General features: G+C 35.6%; 1 protein-coding gene across 2 annotated transcripts; it reads left to right on the top strand.

The window, feature by feature from the left end:
- Window positions 1-250: 250 nt before the first annotated feature.
- On the top strand, window positions 251-7,767 carry LOC113413530 (keratin, type I cytoskeletal 19-like). 2 transcript variants are annotated; one of them, XM_087948275.1, is made up of 8 exons: window positions 251-1,397; window positions 1,764-1,846; window positions 2,571-2,727; window positions 2,836-2,997; window positions 4,487-4,612; window positions 5,567-5,793; window positions 6,753-6,859; window positions 7,469-7,767. In XM_087948275.1, the coding sequence occupies exons 1-8, from the start codon at window positions 912-914 to the stop codon at window positions 7,480-7,482; spliced, it is 1,362 nt and encodes a 453-aa protein (XP_087804401.1). In that variant the 5' UTR covers window positions 251-911; the 3' UTR covers window positions 7,483-7,767. The 2 variants fall into 2 exon arrangements, with proteins under 2 accessions (XP_087804401.1, XP_087804400.1); XM_087948274.1 differs by having other exon boundaries at window positions 6,744-6,859.
- The last annotated feature ends 5,369 nt before the right edge of the window (window positions 7,768-13,136 follow it).

The raw sequence follows: 13,136 nt of genomic DNA, 5'->3' as shown, positions 1-13,136 counted from the left end.
TAAGGAACCTAAAATTACATCACTCTTCAGCTGATGCTCTGCTGAAGCATCTGGACTATTCAGCATGTATTTCAGTTGCGTATGTTGCCAAGTGAATTTTGTGAATAAATCAAAATGCAGCTTCTCAATATATTTATAACAGCCATTAAAATCAATTTATTTAAAGTATTGATCGAATGGTTCACCCAGGGATTCCAGTAAAACATAGTCCTCACTATTTGCAAATTAGAGTTGTTTCACAATGTTAATTTCTTACTTGATTCAGGTTCAAAATGTAATCACTTACCTATTTAATAACTGAATGTACTTGGCAGCTTTCAAGATTAGAGACAAAGATCTCTGTTTAATATACCTGGACTTGAAAACTTGACAAGATTACAGAGGTGTTACATGCTTAGCCTCCAAATGAGCCCAAAGAGGAGAAAATTCATAAAAGACTATCTTACTGTAGCAAAATAAAATCAAGATGAAATCAACACAAATGATCCCTAATAATAGTGGAAGATATTTTTGTTGCAATAGGCTGTAATTATTTCTTTCCCTTGAATATTTTATAGTCATACTATTTTATGATACTTTTTAGTGTGGAGCAAAGAGAATGATTCACTTGATATTGTGGCTGATGTATTTGGGAAAGAAATGTGCTGATACCTCAGAAGAGCTGAGTGTAGCTGAGATTTCTGAAGGCAAATTTGCCTTCAGAATAATTTTCCTTGGCTAGGGAAAGCCAGATGAGCCAGCCTTATGGAAGACAAAGTAACACCCTTATGGCAACACCCACACTGCAGAAAGTATAAATAGATACTTGTGTATATGTAAGCATCTGCAGTCTATCTTTGCATTAAGCTGTGCATCTTTGGCTTTGTTATTTATTTCTGGTTCCTTGATCTTGCTTCTAAAATTCATTTGATATGAGTTGCAGGTCCAAACAGACTATGATGTATACCAAGGGGAGAAGCTCCAGTAGTAGCTGTGGTGGAATAAGGGTAGTTTCAGGAATCTCCGGAAGAGGTCCCTCCTCTGTTGTAAGTAGTGTTGGAGGTGGTGTATCTGGGAAGACCTTTTCCAGTGGAGTCTGTAATGGAGGGGCAAGTTGCACTAATGGTAGCTTTGGAGGGAGCTATGTGTATGGTTCTGGGGGCAGTTTCCGCTTTGGGCAAATTGGTGGTGGCTTTGGCATTTGCAATGAAACCCCCTTGATTTCTTGTGATGAGAAGATGACCATGCAGAATCTCAATGACCGCCTGGCCTCTTACTTGGAGAAAGTGCGAAATCTTGAGGAGGAGAATGCTGAACTTGAAACCAGAATTAGGCAGTGGTATGACCGACAAGGTCCACCATCTGAGCTAAAGGATTATAGCTCTTATTATCAACAAATTGAAGAGTTAAAGAATCAGGTATGAAAATTGTTCCTCTATAATGTACATCTATATTAATTATCATTCTAGCCATGCCATTGATTCTTTGGAATTTAATATAGAAATCTATGTTACATTAACTAGAAACAGAATGGCTATGGTTGGAGTTAGCATTAAGCTTGGGAAGTACAATTTGGGAAATGGGTTCTTGCCCAAAGCTAGAGAGTGAGACCTCAAGGATTTGGCTGAAAGAGGAAAGCATGGAATAAGTTCAGTGTATCCCTTCTGGGTTGGGAACACAAAGAGGTTGAGTAAAACTAAAGGCTAAATTCCAAGTACAGTGTTGTGACAACTAAGAAGTATAGATGGCAAAGTTCAAACAACATTATTCTTTCCCTAATGCAGATTGTTTGTGCCTCCGTGGATAATAGTAAGCTTATCCTGGATATTGATAACAACCGCATGACTGCTGATGACTTCAGGTTGAAGTAAGTCCTACTTGAATCACATAATAATAACCATTACAAAAATTACAAAGGTCACACAGCTTTGAACTACACACATATTATGCCAATACATGCTATTCTAGGTTCTTGGAAAATGATATTTATTTATTTTATTTATTTATTTGATTTGCCAATTGTTTACAAGATAATAAGTATAAGTGTATACATAGTTGTGAATACATGAAATGGGTACATATAAGAAAAATAAAAGAAGAATAAGAGAAACAATAGGACAGGGACGGTAGGCACATTGGTGCGCTTATGCACGCCCCCTATAGACCTCTTAGGAAAGGGGTGAGGTCAATAATAGACAGTCTAAGGTTAAAGTTTTTGGGGTTTGGGGAAGAATGTATAATTGATATGTATAAAGACCAATACCAGCTAAAGAACTGACAGCTGTGATTTCACATTATTGTGTATATAATATGACTCTTGCAATTTTGGGTGGCTCACAACACTCCAACAAGGAAAGTACCGATAAATATTTAAAAAATACCAATAAAATGTAAAAAAACAATAATAAAACATGAAACAAGTGCCTTTTAAATTTTCCTTTTCCATAATGGGATAACTAGTCCATGAACACTCCACTCCAGAATATGCAATGAAGCAAAAGCATCCAAATCTATTCCAGAAGTATTGATTTTGGTAATGATCCCTATGGATCTAACCGTGCTTTTCCCCCCCTTCCTTAACAATGATGCAGGTATGAAACTGAATTGGCTCTTTGCCAAAATGTGGAAGCTGATATCAATGGATTGCGCCAGGTCCTGGATCAATTGACTCTTTCTAGATCTGATCTGGAGGCACAACTTGAATCCCTCCGGGAAGAGCTGTGCTGTATCAAGAAGAACCATGAAGAGGTGAGTTTCCCTTCTCCACATTGCTATTATTCTTGGTAGGAGTGAGTCTGAAAAAAAATATCCTTATTTTCTGACTGAGCATCACATCTTTTTGAACTTCATTTGCAGGAAATTAATAGTCTGAAGAGTCAGACCTGTGGTGATGTTAGTGTGGAAGTTAATTCTTCCCCAGGTCCAGATCTGAAGAAGGTTCTGGAGGAAATGAGATGTCAGTATGAAACTATGATTGAAAACAACCGCAAAGAAGTTGAGCAGTGGTATGAACACAAGGTATGTTGTTCCTGATTACAGTAAAATAAAGTTTATACAGTCACGTTTACACTGTAACAGCTGGCAGTGCAGTTCTGGGAGAAAACCATCACTTAAGAAGGAAGACTAATTTTCATAATTGCACTATTTCAGTGCAATAAATGCACATTGAAGTAATGCCATATATTCATTAGGAAAAATAACTGGACCAAGTAAATTATTTTGCTGTTGAGGGGCAACTTCAAGACTATTTTCGTCCCTTCTAGTTTTGAATTGAACACCTCTTCATACAGCATATTATAAAAGTAGGATATATGCTTCCCTTATTATTAAGGGGCAGTGCTGAGCTAAAATCTAGCCCTTTAGGGATAATAATTTCTCAGCTCTTCCTCCTATTTGTATTGTGAAATTGTTTATAGTACAATGGGAGAGAATAAGCAAGATAATCCTACTTTAGTCATTCTGGGATATTCCACTATTTTGGTCTGACACCACTCTCCCATTTAAAAGTCCTCAATTGTTTTGGTTAATGATTGAACTTCATTACACTATTAAATATACTTTTGGCTTCCAAAGACTGAAGAAGATATGGCAACCCATCAGAAGGAACAGAGTCAAAAATTTGAGTGTGTTTTGGGAGTAGTGTTTGTGGGATATTTTCAGCTGCTTTCAGAAAACTCCAGTTATGTGTTAGACCTACAGAGACTAAATGAATCTATCCTCATATCTGGTCACTCATCTAGAGTGGAAAAGGCGAGACCAGAATACCATGCTTACTTTTGGTAGTGCCTTTTATGTATAGAAAGGACAACTCTAAGTTGGAAATGAAACAAAAATGTAATACATTGTGATCATGGTAACAGAGGGCTGGTCCTATAAAGAAAGTTCTTCTGCTATGGGCAGAATGATTCTCCAGAATACTTCTTATGTAATTAGTAGTGAGATCATGAATGCAAGTAAATGCATTTATTCACATGAACTGATAACCCTAACAACTTAAAATAAATGTGAAAATTCTCCATTTAATTTTTTCCCTGCCAGTTTGGCAGTGTTTAAGGTGCTGGACTCAAAAGTGAAAGTTCATACATTGTAGTCTTCCTTAGGCATGAAAGATTTTGGGGGATTTGAGCCAGTTATTCTTTCTCAGCTCAATTCATGTTGCATGATTGTTGTGGTTCGGGAAATAGGTAATGGGAGAATACAAAATTTATGCTGCCAAAAGTTATACAAAATAAAGATGGGGTATCATCACCATCACTATCACCCTCATGCCATCTTATTGTCCTTGCTATGAATATAAGCCTATTTTAATAATTAAAACTGATTATTCCTCAGCATATTTAACAAATAAGATAACACTTAGAGCATGCCCTTATTCTAGTTTTTAAAAATATTTCCCCTTATCAATATTTTATTTTTTTCAAGGTTCAAGCTCATCTTAATGTCAGTAGTTTTCTCAGTAAGGAAACTGCTTCTCAATTTCCCCATCTTATTTTTAATGTCTTTTCAGATAGAAGAAGTGAATCAGGAGGTCTGCATCAGTAGCAAAGAGGTTGAGGATTGCAACAATCAAGTTGTTGACCTAAAACGTCAACTGCAAGCCATGGAAATAGATTTGCAGGCTCAGCTTTGCTTGGTAAGCATCTCTCTTTATTTATACAATAGACTTTAGTTTCTGATCTGCCTCTTGCATGAACTACTTATTAGATTTTTAATACTTTTTCTACAGTATGAAAGATTACAATTCTAGAAAGTTACTTTCTAGGTAAACCTGCAGATCTTTAGAGCCAGTCATCTCATGAGGCAATTTTATAAGATGGTGATTATTCTTGGGCCAGCACTAACCAAGGGGACAGTTGAAGGCAAGAGGTGGAGGGTAGATAGAAGCAAAGAGAGGTAGACCAAGAATTGGGGAATCTGCAACAAAAAGAATATCAAAAGTAACTGATGGGACAGAGAAAGAAAAGATTTCTTGCAACACTAAGTTATTCTCCATACCATTTGTATACATGTAAATGCCAATGACTTTGGTAAAGGGCATTTCATCTCTTCACATGTACAAAAATCAAAGCATTGTTTGTGAAGTACCAGAGATTATCCTTTTCCTTCCAAAAATGTAGCATGTAGAATACATTCTTGATTTTTTAAAGTCTTGTTTTTCTATTGATAACCTTCACTTTTTAATTTCTTTTTTTTAAAATATAGTTTATTAATTTTTACAATTAAAACCAGTCACAGTACATACATAAATAAGCACAAGAAAGGAAAAGAAGGAAAAGAGGAGAGGAAGAGAGGGAAAGGATTTGGGAAAGGTAAGAAAAAGAAAGGGGGAAGAAAGAAAGAAGGAGGTTACAAGGTTAAAAGTATTCTTATTTTAACAGTTTGCAAGATCTTCTTTTGTTTTCATAACCTTAACTTGTGTCATATAACCACACCTGTTTTTTTACTTATATTGCTACCTCGTTGTTATGGGTTGATGCTTTTCTTTTATGCCTTATGATATATAATTTATCTTTGGTCAATCCAATTATACCAACAATTCCAGCTATCATAGTATAGTGAAGTGTCTTTGTTTTTTTAATTTCTTAAGAGGGAATCACTGCAAGATTCTTTGGGTGAGACTGAAGGTCGCTACAATACCCATCTGGCTGAAATACAGAACCAGATCTCTTGTGTGGAACAGCAACTGTCAGAGTTGAGGGCAGAGATGGAGTGCCAGAATCGAGAATACAGAGAACTTCTAGATGTCAAGTGTCGCTTGGAACAGGAGATCCAGACCTACCGCTCCCTGTTAGAAGAAGGGCAGCAAGATATTAGGTAGGTAGATCATAGCAATCGTAAACATGTTTAGATTTTCTAATATTTCTTCTTTCCTACTAGGCCCATAACTTTTCTGAGGCAGGATCAGATGCACCACTATACTAAGGGAAGCAGCTGCCTTCGACAGTGAGCATAGGGTGCAACTGTAATTTATTTAAATTTATTTGTATTTTACTTCCAGAGAGGTGTATGAGAGATTTTATTCCTTGTGTATTAGATCAATTTCCTGCCTTTACTTATCATAGACTTTCTGTGGATGGGGAGCCATTTATTGTCCTATAAGACTAGATCTGATGATGATTAGCATCTAACTTAAATTGTTCATCTGCTCATGGTCACATTTTTAAAGGGTTACTATATGGATGCCTCAAACAAGGTGGTTTTATTTTAATTTTAGGAAGAACAAAATTTCAAACTGTCAATTTTGAAAATCAATACTACAGGTTAATTATCAAATAGAAAAGAACTCAATTTTCTGGTACACCCTATCAGTTTCTCTAGATGATGATGATTCCAGTTTATTAGATTAATTTGTCTCTGGCCTTCAGAATCTGCTTCTACATATGCCCAAGCCACAAATGCCATCTTTTAAAAAGGACAGGACACATTACAGTGTCATTATATGATAACTAATAATAAATTAAATGGAACTGTCAGATGTACACATTAGCTTCTTTGGAGTTCTGCATTATTTGGGGATTTGTAGAAGCCTAGGGCTGTCATATGTGCAGCCTGGGAGAAAAGATGCTGGACTAGATAAATTTTTGGGCTAATTTAGTAGATCTCATCTTCTGCTCATATAAATTCACCCAAGGAATCCTCTGTTCCTATTCTTCTCCTACCCTGCAATCATATATCTCACAGATAATTTTATTTAATACTATTAACATATATTTAATAATTATTTTGATCTCATTTGAGGATATTTCCTTCTTTTTTTCCAACAGTAGTCCCAGCAGCAGCTCTTCTGGAGGAGGACATTCCAAACACTCAGGAAGCGTTAGACTCATCTCTCATTCTTACACCTCTAGTTCAAGCCAGGCCTCCCCTTCAGACCTGAAAGGTAAGGGGGAATCACAGTGTTCCTATATTAAAGATGGAAACTAATCCTTAAAACAAACAAATATTTTGCTATATATGCAAAATTGAAAAATGAACCTTTTTTGGAAAGGCAATATAAGCTATTTTAGCTAAGCTTTGGCCTGCCCAATCTTTCTATTGTCCCTACAGATCCTGCAATCATTCTTATTTCATTGATGTTTTCAGATTGATATCCAGACCTTTTCCTTTGAGCCTCTGGTCCATGAATCCATAGATTAACCATTGTGTCTCTGTTCCTCACTTACTGAAATTTATTAGGATTGTTCTGTCCCAAACGTATCTGAATTTGTTCTGAGTGAACATGTTACAGACTTAGCAATGAGTACATACTCATTCCACTTCCTTGTTTTACGCTGCATTTATACTTCCAAACTGAAAATCAATCATATTAATAAGTCAGTCATCTAGCTAGCTTGCATCCCCTGTCCTCTTTTGTTTCATAGTTCAGGAGGGATATTTTAATTACTACCTCAACATCTTCTATGTTAAGAGGGCAGGCGATATTTATTAATTTGAGATGTTTTCATTTCTACTCACAATGTTTTTTATTTTATTTTTTTCCTTTCTCTAGGATATAGCAGATGAATGAAGAATAAGATCTTCAACTAATAAAGGCTTTGCAACTCTATTCTATGCTGCACACTGGTTCATATCAGTTAGCAAAAGAGGACTCTTCCCTCTAGTTATTGAACACTGTTCATGGCAAATATCTATCAGTGGTCTGTCTTTTAACTAGCAGACTTACCCTCTTCTCAAGTTTAGATATGACCATTAACTTGTGCATTTCTTAATTTCTGTGGTGTTGCTCTTGGACATTCTGCTGAAAATGGATTTTCAATAAAACTATGCTTCTAGCAGATGCAAATCAAACCTATGCCTCTGTGTCATGCTCTTATAGATAAGAAGCTCTGTGTTTGTCCTTTCTGAAACAGAATCCTGCATAATTATTAAAATGGCAAAATATGATCAATGAAAGTTACCTAAACATTGGACTATATGGCAGTATTTGCTATTTATTCCTTCTAGAAGAAAGATGAAAGGAAGGTATTAATACTGGATAGCTAGTCATCTGGGCCAGGTACCTGTGGACAGCTTTCAGGGAACCAAATATATGTTCCAAGATTGCTCAGTGGTAATATTTATTTTATGTATTCATTACATGAATCTATATAGTCACCCAACTCATACATAGATGACTCTGGACAGCTACAACATTTAAAAATCCACCATATAATAAAAACCCTTAAAAGTCCCACACTCCACTCAATATGGCAAACAACAACACCACAATCAAATTAGTCACTTGATCAGCTCCATCTTCATTTGTGGTCCCTAGGCCTACTGATAAAGTCAGGTTTTTAGGATTTTTTGGGAAGGCAAAGAGGAGGTTGTCGACCATATCTTAAGAGGGAATGAGAAGGCCTTTTTCTTGTGGTCACACCAAATGTGCATCCCTAATCGATGGGACCCATAACATGCACTGTCTTCCTGTCCTGGTGGGCTAGATGGATATAATAGGGGAGAGGTGGACTTTCACTACTTGTGGCAGATGGTTAGGGCTGACATGTCCACATTTCAGATTTCTTACACTAAGGCTATATTGGATGCATTATGGAAAATTTAGCTATTCATCTGGAGGCCTTGTGTAAAACCCCAAGATTAGAGAGGTAAACAACTTAATACTACTGTATCGTGTGCAGCTCTTAGTTTACTTTCAAGATCTCTCTGCAAGAAATTAGAGCTCTGGTAAAGACCTGACCCCATTTTTTTCTGCAGTCTGATGCCAGAGAATCAAGAGGTATTCCCACCTTGTGGTATAACAAAGGAAAAGCATCCAGTCTTTTCGTCTGCGGTTTCTGCCATCATGTAATCAGAACCTCTCATGCATTTGGTCCCACAATTAGCTTGTCAACAATGAGTTCTCTCATGAAAACATCAATGGAAAAAGATTAGCCCTTTCTGTTATAAAGCCCAGGTGACTTTAGCTTCTTTATCAGTCATTCTGAGGGAATGTCATTCTATATTTTGGTAACATTTCCTTATTCTATTAATTAGAATTGAAGGTGTCTTGGCTGCTTTGATAAAAAAAAAAATACAGACACTACTTCATTTTATGTCTCAACTTCCTATTTTAAACATTATTCTGGCTATGTAAACAGCATGCCATCAGAAAGTCATGCAAGAAACCCAAGACCTGTTTGTTCTTGTTACAGAATAGAAGACGTGGAATAACAGGTTACAGGAACTTAGATTATTTTTAAATGTTAGAGAAATGATCTTGCTAACAATAATTCTGACAGTGGAATCGGTTATTCAGAAAAGGAGGCAATCTCTCCTTTATTTCATATATTTATGTGAAGGTTAGACAGTTATTTGTGTGGGTTGCTTTAAACAGGATTCCTGTACTGTACTCAGTCATGGCCTAAATGTTCTGGTCCAACTTGATGATTTTATCATTAACTTGATGATTCTACTACCAAGTGAGGAGACTTCAATTGTTGTTTTTATTATTAAATAATTATTGGCCGATAGGGATTTAGTCAATGCCGATAGTGCTCTAGTTGTTTATTGCACCTATTACTATTGGTATGTCTGTGCCTTTCCTTTCTTTTGTGACAATCATACTATTTCTATATGTGTTTGTATTTTATTATTTATCTAGTTCTTTCTCTTCTATTCTGCTGTCTCCAGGTATTAACTGTTATTATTACAACAATTTAATTATTATTCATTAAATGCAGACACTGCTTGATCCCAATAATCCTGAATGTTTAGAGATAAAAATGTTAAAACCAATGGAAAAAATACAGGGGTAGACAAAAATGTAGAGGGAAGAGGAGAAAGGTGACGAAAGTCAAAAGAGAGAAAACCAGGTGGGAATGAAAAGAAACAAACCCACTTAGCTTGAATAGGGAGCATCATTCACCCTTACCAAAGCCTGGCAATGAGCCAGGTCTTCAAGGTCCTTCAAAATATCAGTAGGATGGGAGCATCCTGATCTTGAGGTGGTGGGGAGGCTCGTTCCAGAGAGAGGTACTGCTACAGAGAAGCTGTACTCCTGATATATGACCTTGTTTAATCAAAGGACATTGGTGTTTGTCGACTTTGCCAATATAGTTGACAATATAGTTGTCCAGTAAACTAAAATCAGGCTTTATATTTACAAGTAGTCCTCAACTTACAACCATTCATTTAGTGACTCTTTGAAATTACAATGGCACTGAAAAAATGACTAATGACTGTTTTTCACACAACTGTTTCAGCATCCCCATGGTCACATGATTAAAATTTGGATGCTTGGCAACTGGTTCATATTTGTGATGATTGCAGGGTCCTGGGGGTCATGTGATAATCTTTTGCAACCTTCTGACAAGCAAAGTCAATAGGGGAGCCAGATTCACCTAACAACCATATTATTGACTTAACAACTGCAATGATTCACTTGAAAACTATGGCAAAAAAAATATTGTAAAATGGGGCAAAATTAACTTAACTATGTTAGCAACAGAAATTATAAGTAGGCCTCAGCACCAGGGGTGGGTTTCTACCAGTTCGCATCTATTCTCTAGAACCAGTTGTTAACATTCTAAGCAGTTCGGAGAACTGGTTATTAGAAGAAATTACTGGCCTGATCCTGTAAGGAAGGCAGGAAGGAAACATTCTGGTGTTGCTTACAGAAATTGCCTCTCTGTTAACCCTTATTACATTCTTGGCAGGAGTAGACTTCCAATACAGACAATTTTACAACAGGAGAAAGAGAAGGAAGTGACATTATAGATGATTATGCAAGGAATCCAGAAGATTGAAAAGAGAACAGAGAATATTGAGCAAAGAACTGAAAAGACAGATGAGAAAGTAAAGAACATTCAACAGATGATGATGAAATATGAGGACAGAATTAAGAAAATTGAAGAAGAAAATATACAAAGGGATAAGAAAATTGGAGATATTGACACTTGATTGAGTGACATTGAGAAGCGCAGATGCGAACTATTAGGATGGGAAATGGACAGATCAGAATTCTATCTAAGATTTCAAAATGTGGAAGAAGGAAAAGGTGAAAATCTTGCTGAAATAATGACAGAAATACTGGCAGAAACATTAGAGAAAACCAAAGAGAAGATGATGGATGGGAAGGATGAAGTGTTCCATGTGTATACAAGATACGCAATGAGAAACAGACTACCAAGAGAAGTTCATATTAGATTCACTAAAAAGATTATTAAGACACAGATACTACAGGTGGCAAGAGAGAAAGCCTTAAAGTACAAAGATAAAGAAATTGTGGTGCTGAAACTGGTACCAAGAAGAGTAAGAGAGATGAGAAGAGAATATTTATTTTTGACTAAAGAGTTACTTAAAAGAGGAGTAAATTACAGATGGCTGGTGTCAGAAGGCCTCTTGTTCACTTGGCAGGAACAAAGACACAGAATTGACACAGTTGAAAAAGCTGAGCTATTCTACTTAGAATATTTTAGAGGAAAAGAGGAAGAAGCTAGAAAGGAAGAGTCACTAATTGAATTCCAAGAGGAGTGTAAAAAGAGAAAGAAGAAGGTGCAGTAGGTGGTGTACCCAGAGAGCAACAAGAATTAAGACCTACTAGAGCAATAAAACCTTTTCACAAAGCCTAACATGGATGAAAGAAAATTGATTACGATTAACATAAATGGATTTAATTTGGCTACTAAAAGAAGGAAACAATTTCATAAACGAGAGAAATTGAAATTTGATATAATTTGCTTACAAGAAGTACCTATTAAAAACAACATGAATATATACTTAAACAAAAATTATTAGGGAAATTATTTACATTGCTGGCACAATCTAAAAAAGAGGTTTGGTTTTATATATTAAAGACACAATTTTGGCAGAATTAATTTATACAGATGACGATGGAAGGATTTTGATGGTGGAAATAATGGACAATAATGTTAAAACACTTTTAATTGCAATTTATGCTCCGAATGATAACCAAGAAGAATTTTACAGGAAATTACATATGAAAATAATTGAATTGGACTATGTTAATATTTGTATGATGGGAGATCTTAATGGAATAGTTGGATCGGTTGGATTACAAAATGCAGAAATCAACAAAGAAAGCTAGAAAGGTATTACCAAAATACCATTATTTGAAAGGTATTCAAATAACAGAAGAATTCAACTTAAAAGATGCTTGGAGAGAGAGAAATGTGGAGAGTAAGCAATACACCTTTTACTCAAACAAACATGCTTCATGATCTAGAATAGACATGATATGGATGTCAGCAGAACTACTGGCTAACATACGAGAGATAGAAATAGAAACAAGCACTTGGGCAGATCATAACCCAGTGACAGTTACTTTGAGAGGATACAAGAGGAGAGCCAGATGGACCTTAAATAATACAATATTAAAAGAAAAAGACTTTAAACAGAAAATAGAGAAATAACTTGCTTTCTTCTTAAAAGAAAATAGAAGAGAGGATACATCTCTACAGAACCTCTGGGACACGATGAAGGCCTACACAAGAGGCTTGTTAATAGACTATACAAGGAAAAGAAATATAAAACAGAAAAAGACTTTCAAAATATTAGATGATTATAAAAAACTGGAAAAAGATTTACAGAAGTTCCCGCAAAAAAAAGACATTAAAAATAAAATGGATATAATTAAACATAAAATGGGACTAATGGAAAAAGAGGAACTAGCACAAAAAAATTAAAAACGCTAAACAGAATTACTTTGAAGATGCAAATAAACCAGGCAGATGGCTAGCCTATAAATTGAGAAAGGAGAGAGAATCAAGAAAGATTAGCCAACTAATAAATGAAGAAGGACATACGGAAATGAGAAGAAAAAAACTATACAAGATTACTATGGGAAATTGTATTTTCAAGAGAATATTCAAGAAGAAAAAGTTAAGCAATATTTACAGAAAGCAAGCTTACCTCAGATACCTAAAGATATTGAAACAATGCTAGAAGGGAATATAACAATGATGGAATTAACAGAAGCTTTAAAAAAACAGAATGTTGGAAAAGCACCAGGTCCAGATGGCTTATCAGCGGAATTTTACAAGACCTTTCAGGAAATACTGAATCTTCACCTATTAGAAGTTATGAATGAAGTTATGTTAAAGAAAAAAATACCCAAAATATGGACAGAAGCATACATTACATTTATACTGAAGGAGGATACAGACCTGCAGCAAGTTAAAAATTACAGACCTATATCCCTATTAAATTCAGACTATAAA

Source organism: Notechis scutatus, chromosome Z (genome assembly GCF_049901735.1).
Source record: "Notechis scutatus isolate UNSWTSFEM ecotype Mainland chromosome Z, rNotScu1.2, whole genome shotgun sequence".
Lineage (NCBI taxonomy): Eukaryota > Metazoa > Chordata > Lepidosauria > Squamata > Elapidae > Notechis > Notechis scutatus.
This window is presented reverse-complemented; position numbering and strand designations above follow the sequence as displayed.